The following is a 12,823-nucleotide window of genomic DNA, read 5'->3' as shown; positions in this document are numbered from 1 at the left end:
TACATAGACATGCATGAGAGTTGAACTGTTATGCTTTCTACATTTGTAAACTTGACAAATCATCATGTATCAGCCTTTTGTTTGACCATTAACAAAGCTAGTTTAAAGTAGATTCATGCTCCCTCACACTAATTAAATAATAAAATTTCATCATAATGCATACAGCCAAGTTATGTACCTTGGAGTCAACAAGCCATATGCGTTCGCGTGCCTCTTGAATTGATATATTTCCCTGCAAGCACAGACTGTAGATTATTTTCTCATATGCTTCGAAAAACAAAGTAATCCAACAATAAGTGCTAATTGAAACCCATGCCAGCTATATTACAAAAGAACACACTTTTACACCAGTAGAGATTTAAAGGATAGAATGCAACAGAAACAATAGATGATTAAATTGGTTTTGGTGCATAATAAAATATATATCAGTCCTTTCTCCGCAAAAATTCAAAAGAAGATGTGGGCAAATGATCATGACAATATCAAATGAAGCCTAAACAGTGTATAGAACAAAAACAATGGACTGTCAAGCAAACTCACAGCACAGATTATAATTCACAAAGCATGAACTCAGAAACCTCACCAACAAGATAGAAAAAAATTTAGCTCTATTAGAAAAAAAAACAGTGGATCAGGTTGGGTGGTTAGAGATAACTAACGAATATTTTTGGTAATACCGCCCATATACTGACAGAGATCTGATGTACAAGTAGAGTTTTTTGTATGGCAAGCAAACAACCTGTCTAATATACTGTTGTTTAATACATTTTGAAAATGATGGTAAGGAAAACCCCGTACAAGATACAACAGTAATAGGGTCAAAATGAAAGCAAGGTAATTTAATTTTAAAAACAAGTTCCTATTGTACAAGCAGAATAGCACCGATAGAATCAAAGCTGAGCCAAATGCCACGATATACAGAACTAAGTAAGATCCTTGGTATCATAATGGAGAACAGCCTCCATCCTATGACTTTAACGAAATTTTACTTGCTTGCACCAGTATGGTCAAGGCAACCTTTAAGAAAACACTATGAAAGATAGAACTTGATTGCACAAAACTCTATAGGCCAAAGCAACCTATGGAAGTAAAAAACAGCCAGAGGTCTCAAAAAGCTCCGACCATTTCTACAAGATCCGTGACTAAGAGTTCACAACCTAAGGATCAGGCATTAGGGCCATTGACCCACAGAACGTTGAGTTATACTCACGCTGAGGGTTTAGGGTTACCTAGAGCATCGAATAGGAAGCCACAGCGTCCCATAGGACCATGACACAGCCAAGGGTGTCTTGTTGAAGTCTTGGTTGTGTCGAGTTGAAGTCTATTTGAATGGGCTAACAGTAAGGAGATCGACAGCCAAAAAATGAGGGTCAAACCACCCAAAATAGCTTCAGCCCATACGGACTATATTTAATAGCTTCCCTAAAGCTTGCCTTATATGTTGGTTGACTGATGCTTAACCTCAGGGGTTATTCACCTTGACAATGATTGATAGCCAAATAGAGAGGTCAAGCCACTCAAAATAGCCTCAACTCCTCTCCTATGGCTATATTTAGCGAGGCTTTAATAACTTCTCTAAACCTTCCTCTAGACGCTTATTAACCCAATCCTTACCAAAGGGTTATTCACCTTAACAATTACCCATTGCGCCTACGTGAATATGTCACCTATGCGGTACAAGTTTACTAGGGTTAGCTCAAGACAAAATTATTCCCCCCTTAAAAGTATTAGATTAGCAGTTGAGAAGAGAACATCAAAATGTGGAGCTGTATTGAGAATGCAAGGTTGTGTTACAAAGAATAGCCAAAATGAGGAATATAGCCTCTACAAGGGAGCTAACCCTAACACTAACCCTACGAAAAAAAAAATCCAACCAAAGAAAAAGAGCCCAAAGGCTGAGTTCACACCACACTACTCATAATCTAACAAATCCTCCTTGTAGGCCAACATGTACAGAGACATGAATCAATCATCAAAAGGAAATAAGCCTAAAAAGCTTTGTGGAAAACTTCGAACTTTTCTCTAGGTATTGTCTTGGTAAACAAATCAGCAGCACGGTCTGGTGTAGAGCAGAAGATCAATGTGATCTCCCCTGCACGAAGCCTCTCTCTAGAATAATGATATTGAATTTCAATGTATTTGGTATGGGCATGAAAAACTGGATTCCTTGCCACAGCCATAGTACTCTGACTGTCAATGAGAATGGTAGTAGATGTCTGCTGACACTCACAAGATTAACCTCCTTGGCCATGCACGATCTACCTTTCCAGGGGAGGCTACCTTGTACTCAGCCTCATAGGTAGACGTGACAACAATAGGTAGACGTGCTTGGCCTTGATCGAAAAGGTCGATAGCCTCGAGACCACTAATGTGGCATTGATGGCTGAAAAGACACATATTGACAAGACCCTAAATGAGATCAAGAAGCAAGGGGGGCATATGCAAGAAGAATGGCAGAAGGAGAAAGGGAAAAAGGACGAATGGGAAAAGGAGAAGGAGACATGGGAAGATGAGAAGGTCAACCTCAAGGACAAAATGCAGGCCATGGGGACAAAATCACAGCAATTGAGGGATATGCAGAGGGTACTAGAAGGTACGTGCAAGGGAGAGCCGAGAATGAGATGCTTAAGAAGGAGATCGCAGCGTTACAGACAACCATACAAGGAAAGCATGCTGAGTTCACACAACAAATCACTAAAGGTAATACAGATATACTAGAATGGAAGAATGTGGTTAAGAAGGGTACTGCGGCCCCCAAGAAAGAGATCACCTCCAAAGCCCTTGAGGAAGAGAAAAGGAGCAGCAGCAAGGCCTTGAATGTCTTGGTAAGAGGCCTAACAGTTGGACACACCCCTATGTCCGATGCCAAGACCTTGTTCACCAAAATGGGAGTCAACCTCACATGCGAGACAGCATGGAGGGTTGGTAAAGCTGAAGCTCCAACAAGACCACTTGTAATGAAACTGCGAACAGCTATGGACAGGTCCACTCTCATGAGCATGAGGGCAGCCCTGAAAGGGACCAGAGTATTTTTGGATGACGATCTTACGCTGTTGCAGCAGGAGCATCGGAGAGAAGGGATGATACAGGTTATGGCAGCAAGAGAGGCAGGGAAATGCGCTGCCTACAGAGATGGCAAAGTGATTATTCAAGAAAGAGTCGACAGAGGAGACAAGGGAGAAGGGGAGAAGGAAGAGGGTGAACTATGACGGTGCTGGAGCCGGGAGAAGAGTGTACAAAACAAGCTGAGTATGGCTGTATGGAACTGTAATGGCACACTTTGGTCCGACCCAGGTGGCTTCTCGGAGACATACACAGGCAGAGACATCATCTTCTACACTGAGACACATGAGAGCCCAGAGAGGCCTGCCCACAGTGACAAGCTACACCTGGGAGTCTGCTCATAGGAAAGAAATGAGGAGAGATAGTGGGGTGTGAGGCTCTGGAGGAGTAGCTGTCCTTACACTTGAGAGCACTTGTATCTGTGGTATGGAGAGAGGAACATGCACGTCACATGTGGATACGAGTGCAGCCACTAGATGCCCGACCTATCTTCATTGCAGTATGCTATTTCCCCCCACACACGTCATCATATGCCCATGATGTCACTTCAGAGGGGCACAGCCCTTATGAGACGATACATGAGGATATCATAGAGTTCTCCAGACAGGGGGACACCCTCCTTTTGGGGGATTTCAATGCAAGGACGAGGGACAGGCAAGTGGGCTTACTTGACTTCACATATGAGAGAGATCCCCACATGATGCCAAAGTTAGATGCAGTAGAACTTGGGATTCAGACTCTTTGCACATACTTCACATGTGACAGCATATGGGCGACACCTGCTTGAGTTGGGAGCTGTCCACAACCTCATCATCTACAATGGCCTTCAGACATGGCCATCATCTGAGGGATTCAGATGCTTCCCACATGGAGGCGGGACTAGCACAATGGACTACTTACTGGGCCCACTGGCTTTTGTCTCATGGATACATGACCTCACTGTACCCCCCCCTCCACTTGGTGCCGACCACTCATATCTGGCCTTCGATGTTCTTGCTACTACACCAGGCACAGGGAGAGTCCCTATCGCTAAACGTACCCAGATCCACTTTGATCGTGCCCTGGATCCAATGTGTATGTGTGTCACTTAGCCAGAGAGCTTCCGGCCTTATTGGAGGTTGATCTAGACCTTGCCCATGCCTCAGCTACCCTTGTCACAGTGATACAAGATGCTACCACCAGATCCTTTCCTACGACCCGATCTTCACGGGTACGAGATGGGAAGATGCCTCAAAACCCCTGGTTTGATGATGAGTGCAGAGAAATGCGAGCCCACCTCACACGGGAGCGAGTCTTGGGTCAGTTGACGCCACACGAGGCACACATGATCTTTCAGCGGCGACTGACAGGCTGCAAGAGACGAGCCTTCCTCACACAGGATGGATGACATCATCAGATCATTCTGCAGAGGAGACCCAACCACTGGGTGGGGATTCCTCGCGGAGGGAAAGCCACCATCCCCATCACCGATACGGGCGTGTGGCACACTTACGCATGCTCCTTATATGATGTACTGAGGCAGACACTGCCAGATATGTCCACTATGCCCAGACCCACTACTTGTCATCTATTCACTACGCAAAATGTGCGGGCTGCACTTTGCCGGCCCCACAACCGGAAAGCATTGAATCACGAAGGCCTTCGGAAAAGAGCACTTCACACATGGGCAAGAGGTTCTAGCACCGATCCTTGCACATATGTTTAACCTTGCAGTTTGCCACGGCTTCCCACCGGCGTGGAGCACCACTACTATCATACCGATACACAAAGCACGAGACCCCATGGACACCAAGAACTATCGTACCCTCATGATTGGCCACACACTGGCCAAGATCTATGGATCAGTACTAGAGAGAGAGATCAGCATTCATACAAAGGCATGGGGGCAATGAGCACTAGGGCAGGCAAGATTCAGGAGGCAGCACTCTACTCTAGACCACATTTTCACTTTGAGGGCTATCATTGAGGAGGCGAGGTCCGGACATCAGAAAGTCTACACATGCTTCGTAGACTTTCGAAAGGCCTTCGACACTGTTCCATGATACCACATGATCAGGAGACTACAAGAGATGCAGATACCAGAGATGCTAATTTGGGGTGTGATGAGCTTATATGAGCTAGTCAGAGGCAGGGTCCGTGCCCCAGCAGGCGGCCTATCAGATTGGGTTGAGAGCACCATTGGGGTGAAGCAGGGATGCCCTCTCTCACCGACTCTTTTTGGACTCTACATTGATGAGATCACATCTTTCATAGATCGCCTAGGTGGCGAGGGCTCATCACTAGGGGATCTCCTCATATAGATACTCTTATATGCTGATGATATAGTCCTTATATCCTCTTCAGCGGAGGGATTACAGAGAGATCTGGAGGCTTTAGAGGTATTTTGCAAAGAGAGAGATCTGACGATCAACCTTGGAAAAACTAAGGTTATGGTCTTCAGCATCTCACGAGCAGTGACTAACCGACTCACTTTCCCCTATAGTGGTGAACCAGTGGAGATAGTGCACTCATACACATATTTGGGAGCAGTCTTCACAGGATCCATCTTCATGATGAAGCATGCAGCCCAGGCACGATTCACACGAGGGCGTAGTGCTTTGGCTAGGCTAGAGCGGCAGTGTTTCCAGGCGCACTTCCAGGATCCAACAACAAAGGGCTGGCCTTTCGAGACACTAGTGCAACCGACTGTCATGGATGCAGCACCTTTCTGGTGGTGCGATCTCCCGAGGACAGATTGGAGGAGCTTTGAGCGGCTACAGGTGACAATGGGATTTAGGATGATCCGATGTAAGCCCTCAGTTCCACATGAGATAGTACAAGCAGAGTTCGCCATGACACCTCTCCAGGTTGATGCCATCATTCAGACGGTGACTTTCATCCACAAGGTGTGGGACTCACCCCATTGGAGACGTCTGAGGTTGGCCCTAGAGTCATCCAAATGACTCGTAGAGAGCGGGGCAGAGACACATGGTATGCATGTATATCTACATGGCTTGCCAGGCACGGTATCCAAATGGATAGGCTTCCTCCCTTTCAGTACAGCATGGATGCACCCCCTAAGTTGATCCCACGAGATAAGATCAACCGTATTATACGGTTAGACCTCCTCCAACTTCACACATCCCGGACTTGGGGGGAGGACCAAGAACTCCCCACCAAGACCCAGTTCTACCACGACCACTTCTTGACAATATCAGAAAAGGGATTCATTATCAGACCCCAGTATCTCGAGGATAGAGGAGTATCTCATGCACTGAGGATTGCCATTGGTCAGATGTGGGTTTCATCCCATCAGCTGAGGATTGAGGCAGGGAGAGCAGCGGGTATACCTAGAGAGTAGCGGATCTGCACACTATGTACGCTAGGGGCGGTTGAGATAGAGGAGCATCTTCTCTGTGTTTGCCTAGCCTACTACAAGATTCGAGGACGCTACCACTGCCTCTACCTAGAGGGGAATGGCTTCGGTCCGGCTTTGGTCCTTTGTCACGACTGATCCATTTCCATGACCAGGTCTGTATTAGACTCTATCTAATGGAGATGCGGCGACACAGGGAGGCACTTCTACGATAGATCAGAGAGCAGCAGGGGGTGGTCAGACCACTACAGGACATAGAGGATGATCGGACACAATGGCACGTCACAGACTTCTATACATTTGAGTCAGCCCCCGGACACAGTGGAGTGGAGGTAGAGGAGCTAGCCGGTATGAGAGCAGTCTGGATGAGCAGCCGACACAGTACCGCCGAGAGAGGGACGCAAAGGCCACATGTGCGACAAAGAGTCCCCAGAGCACACTCTATTGAGATCCGACCTATCACAACTTTCCTCAAAGGAGACCGACAGAGACGAGGGATCACTCTAGACATAGCCTAGAGAGTCCAGAGAGCGAGGAGACCGCGCCCCCCACCGCAACGCGAGATAGCTCGACAAACGCAGATACGAGATATTTTCGCAGCCCACCAGAGAGCCATCACTGTACCAGGCTTCGGTTTCATCTCAACGCCTGGATAGATTGATTGATATGATATGATATGATTATGGTTATGGTTATGATTATGATTCTATTAGCATAGATTAGTACTCACCAAGGGTCCTAGGGTACCCTTTGCTCCAGCCCACTGAGGCTTGCATGAGTTCGCTTTTCTGTGTACTTTGTCCCATAGGCCCGCGAGGTCTCCCGTGGACGTTAATATATCTTTCTTTCTTTCTGTCTTTCTCACTTAATCATGATATCCATGACTTGCCATGAAGAAAACAATTCCCACTAGTGGACTGTCAAGTATTGTAATCACTTGCCCAGTCTAAATCATTGAAAGCATATAACTGCATGCTGTCCACCTTGAATAAAACACTCTAAGATCCTGTGTATCTGGTCTTTGATGAGTCTTTGAGGACAAACTGGTCCGATTGGTGGATCGAACCATCTATATTCCATTAGAATGCAAATTTGTTCTATGATTTAAGACAACACCATCTTTATGATACGACATCTTTATAACTAAATACTTGATCTGATGGAAAGATAGGTTGGATGACGATGGATAGTCTCAAGAATGTTGACACTTGCCCTGGTATGGCCTTGTAGGCTAGTTAGGGCGCTTATTCCAAGGACACTTAATCCTATTCAGACACATAATACACTTAGGACATTTTAGCCCTAGCTTGACTTTGGTTGACTTTGGGCCTTATATTGGCCATCTCTTGTACTTTCACATTATCCAATTGCAAGTACACCTCCATTGCTTGCTTGCATTCTAGCCTTGTTCGATTGCTCCCGCATCCAAGAGTGGTATCAGAGTATGATCTCTTGCTCCTACTTGCCTCCCTGTGCTCATTGCTCAGCCCACCTTCCTCTCAAGGAATTGAATACTCGGGTGAAGATGGGAGCCAACCCGATGCACAAAAGAGTAAGCGTGTCAGTGCTTCTAGTTATATTGTTCAAGAATCAGTCCAAGGTCAAGAATGTAAAATATCAAGCTCACAAGCAACTACATTAGTCCAGGGTTGGGAACGAAAAATATAGAGCTCACAAGAAACTCGACCACTTCCCACGACTCGTTGCCTACCTGCCGCACCTACCGCAACCTTCTCTGCATAGCCATTGTCCCTGTTCTTCCAGTTCTTGCTATCACCATTTAGTACTTCTCCCAAGAAAAAGTATAATCTTTATTACTTCGGTCAAAGAATCAACTTTGGTTAACTAAGAATAATTGTTTTCTTTGCATTGGTAAAAGAGAACAGGAGGGACGCCCACAAGGGACTAGGATTAGTCCAAGAACTAGAAATGCATGCATTTCGCTAACCAAGTGTTGGAATTTGTTTGTGCAATGTGTAGGACCCAAGAGAGGGCAAAAAGGACCCAAGATTGGGGAGAAAAGCACAAAAAGCAGGTCCCACGAGGCTCTAAAGAAAGAACAAGGGGGCTCCTCTTTAAAAAGAGGGCCCAAAAGACTAAAAACGCGCCTAAAGCCTCCACTTTAGGAAGAAAAGCCTAAAATCTTGTCTTTTATGTAGAAGGAGCTTTTAGAAGCAAGCCCTCGCTTTTTGCTAGGTCTAGTGTATAAAAGAAAGGCCCCAAGCCTCCCAGATGTATTCAGAATTATACTCATCTTCATGCTCTCCTCAGAGCCAGTTGTACAAAGTATTTTCTATTGCAATAAAGACCTTCGGGGGGATCCAGCCCTTATTTATGTGCCCTAGTGCTATGTTTTGTTCTCTATCTCCCCCTTCCAAAGCTCTTTCTATTGTGTCTTCTCCTTCTAGATCAAATTGTGCTTTGTTCCAACTTCATAGTCTTGCAAGGATCGCATGTGTGAGTGTCCACAGAGAGAGAGAGAGAGATTCTGCTGCAATTTCTGTTCTGGCCACCTGAATCTACTGCGATGAGGGTTTCCAGGCCTTCTGGGAGCCCTAGAGTACAAACAATTTGCTCTAGATGGCTGATCTTGGTATTGATAAAGGTTTCAGTGGTATCAGAGCGCGGTTTTGCTACTTTCCTTGGTGGCAACGGTCCAAAGACTTTCCTGGGAAGAGACCTTGGTAGAGACTTCCGTCAGGCGCATGATAGCTGCGTGGGATAGCAGCGAGCTTGAAGGCACATGATAGCTGCATGGGATAGTAGCGAGCCTGAAGAAGCCACATCGGGCAAAATCGGGGCCATACTCTGGACTAGTGGTTGAACCATACAACCAAAAGCCACACCCACCCATACTTTATCGCGCAACGGGCCAGCTCCCATCTTCACCCGTAAGCGTTTATTTCCTTGGAAGGAATAGGGGCTTTGCAGTTGATTGCTTTAGGCCTAGTCAAGTTTATTTCAGTGGGTTCAATTTTCCATCTCTCACATCATGGTTTCACAACAAGGCAGCTCAGCTACAAGACAACCTGGTAAGAGACACCCTATTGCGCCCAATGATGATCTAGATGAAGAATTCATAAGGGAAGAATCGAAGAGTTCCAGCCCCTGAGAAAGATACCTAGATTTCAGCAATTGTTCGAAAAGATGATGTTTCAGCACGTTCCACCTTCCCACAGAGAAGGAATTAATCGAATATCTCCCTTAGTTTCTAAAGAATCTCCTAGACAACATCGTGCCTCAAGAAAGCATTCCCGAAGTTATCCTTCAGTTCAAAGGTATTCAGATTCGAGGGAAAGAGGAAGGAGTCTAAAGCCTCACGGAAGACGAAGCAGAAAGCACCGACAGAGATCTCCCAGCTCTAGCCCATCTTCATCCAGTTCCTCTTCTTCTTCTTCTTCCCTAGAGCATTCATCTTTTGGGTGCAAAAGGAGAAAGACTAGATCAAGACGAAAGGAATTCAAAGGAGGTAAGTCTATCATATTTTCTACTTTTGATGGAAAGTACGGTGCAAGTGAGAAAGCTCTGGACTTCCTAGAGTTCGACATAGCTTTCCAAACAGGAAATTATCATGAGAAGTCAAAATTGAAGATTGTAAGTCTCCATCTTACAAGCAATGCCAGAGCATGGCGGAGAGCTCTTTTAGTGGCCAATGAAGCACCCAAGAAGTGGAAGAGTTTCAAGAAGCAAATTTTTTAGCAATTTTTGCCAAATAATTTTTATGATGATGTTCATACAACTTGGGAGAGTATATCCATGACAGCTATGGATACCGTCGAGACTTATAATCACAAGTTCTTTTCAGCATTCCAACAGATTACTCCCTTCAAGGAAATTTCAGAGAAGACAAAGAGTATCGGGCTGGTTTGCATCCAAGTATTTGCACCTAAGTGAGCATTGAACGCAAGACAAAGCTGCGAGATCTGATGCACTCAGCCTAGTGGTTGAGGAAATGAAGAAAGATTTGCTACGGACAATGGCTGCCTCAAAAGGCAAAGATGGAGACACCTACAAAAGGAACATAACCCCGACAGTTCAGGGACAAAGACAACTCTAGTTTTAGAAGCCAAGGGGTCCATAGTTTTCACTAGAGCAAATAGAGGCCTTCCGAAAGGAGGGAAAGTGTTTCCATTGTGGAAAAGAGGGGCATTTGGCTGCCCATTGCCCCGATAATACTCCCGGTTTGAGGGAGCAAAAAACGCCAAAAGATCTGTCAAAGCCTTTGCTGGGAGGAATCCTTGATATGTTGGGAAGAGCTATTAATCCAGAAGCTCAAGAACTTTGCTTCTCATGGAGTAAAGTAAGAGACCAGAATGCTTTGATCTTCTTCGATCTAGGAGCTACAGATAATTTCATCTCAGAAGACCTAGCTTCAAGCCTAGGAATCAAGGCTGAAGAGTTGGGACTAGCTTTAGATACAAAACAAGTTTTTGAAGGAAACCCAGTTAAAGTTACTCCATTGATTGGAAAACTCAGACTTCATATTCAGGACTATGTGGACCATGAGGAATTCTATGTTTCACCCCTCAAACATCATGATGTCATTTTGGGTATGCCATGGTTCCATAGAAAGGAAGTAAATTTAGACACCAAGGCAAGAACACTTAGTTTCAAGCACAAAATCAAAGAGCATAAAATTTTTGCCAAAGAAAGAGGCAAGACAATCCCAATTGTATCTAATGTTTCTATTGCTAAGTCAATAAAATCAGCTATTTCTGCATACTTAGTTTTCGTAGGGTGAACCCCAAGTAAAAGTGAATCCTATGGAGAAAGACAAATTTCAGTTTCTTGATTCTTTCAAAGATTGTTTTCTAGATTCTCTTCCAGGAGACCTTCCTCCTGAGCGACCGGAAGATCATGCCATAGAGCTTCTTCTAGAAACTGAGCCTCTAAATCAATCACCTTATCGCGTGAGTGCAGCACAGACCGAAGAAATTATGACACGGGTACAAGATCTACTTGCTAAGGGACTTATCAAACCCAGTTCCTCACCCTTCTGTTAACCCGTGCTCCTAGTTCAAAAGAAAGATGCCTTCTATCGTATGTGTGTGGATTATAGAGCTCTCAACAAAATGACGGTCAAAAATAGGTTTTTGATCCCTCGCATAGATGATATCTTGGACAGATTAAAAGGAGCCACAATCTTTAGTCGCATTGATTTGAAAAGTAGGTACCATCAGATAAGAATCCATCCTCAGGATGTTCATAAGACAGCTTTTCGGGCCACTTTCGGATTGTACGAGTTCTTGGTGATGCCCTTCGGTTTAACCAATGCACCAGCCACTTTTAATTGCAAGATGGACAGGATTTTCAGACCATACAGGCATTTCACATGTACTTTCTTCGATGACATGCTGGTCTTTTCATAGACAGAAGGAGAACATAAGGAGCACTTGGCCATCGTGTTCCAGGACCTTCAAAATCACAAGCTTTTTGTAAATGGTTTTTCCTTGATGAGATTCATTACCTTGGGCACATTATCGGATGGATCCCACAAAGATAAAAGCTATACAAGAATGGCAGAGCTTACCTCGGTACATGACATATGTAGCTTCCTCGGTCTTTGCTCCTAATACAAACACTTCATCAGACACTTTGCTGATAAAGCAGCCCCATTACATGATTTGACCACGAAATCGGTAGTTTTCACATGGGGAGAATGGCAAAGAACAGCTTTTAATACTCTTAAAGAGAAGTTAACAACCGAGCCGATTCTAGTTTTTCCAAATCTACACAAGTAGTTTGATGTGGATTGTGATGCATGTGGAGAGTGTGTAGGAGCTGCCCTTCACCAGGATGGTCAAGTGATAGCTTATGAGAGTAGAAGGCTGCGTGCCATAGAAAGATTTATGGGTGTGTACGAAAAAGAGATGCTAGCAGTCATTCATGCTTTAACCATCTGGAAGCATTATCTTCTTGGAGCTGACTTTACAGTCCCGACCGACCATCAAAGCTTTAGGTATTTCTTGACCCAAACAGATCTTTGAAAAGCAAATGAAGTGGACAAATTTCTTGTCCATGTTCCATTTCTACTCTAGGAGCCAGGAACAGCGTAGCAGATGCATTATCGAGAAGGCCCCATGTGAACAATGCTACCATAGCTCATCACAGGGATCTCGAGGCCGTGAAAGAATTCTATCTTCAAGATCTAGATTTCGGAGAAATTGTGAGGAATATTCAATAGGGGCAATCATCTAGTCAGTACTCATTGAAAGATGGTTTCCTCATGAAGCATGATCACCTTTGTGTGACTCAAGATATGAGAGCAAAAGTATTGGAAAAATGTCTTCCCCCTCCTTATGCAGGACATCGAGGTATCTCTTCTACTACGCAAACCATTGAAAGATATTTCTTTTGGCCAAGAACATGGAATGATATACACAAGTTTGTGACAGAATGTCTCAT

The 12,823-nt window shown here is 44.8% G+C and overlaps 1 protein-coding gene across 1 annotated transcript in view; it reads right to left on the bottom strand.

The window, feature by feature from the left end:
* The window catches only part of LOC147893398 (NADP-dependent malic enzyme 1-like), a 74,031-nt gene that overhangs the window by 24,609 nt on the left and 36,599 nt on the right, over positions 1-12,823 (bottom strand). Inside the window, exon 11 of the mRNA XM_087385529.1 lies at positions 179-232. Within this exon, the coding sequence (XP_087241655.1) occupies positions 179-232 (54 nt within the window). The remainder of the gene's footprint in view (positions 1-178; positions 233-12,823) is intronic.

This window comes from Dipteris shenzhenensis, chromosome 15 (assembly GCF_047967505.1).
Source record: "Dipteris shenzhenensis isolate YYH24624 ecotype China chromosome 15, Dip_SZ_1.0, whole genome shotgun sequence".
NCBI lineage: Eukaryota > Viridiplantae > Streptophyta > Polypodiopsida > Gleicheniales > Dipteridaceae > Dipteris > Dipteris shenzhenensis.
This window is presented reverse-complemented; position numbering and strand designations above follow the sequence as displayed.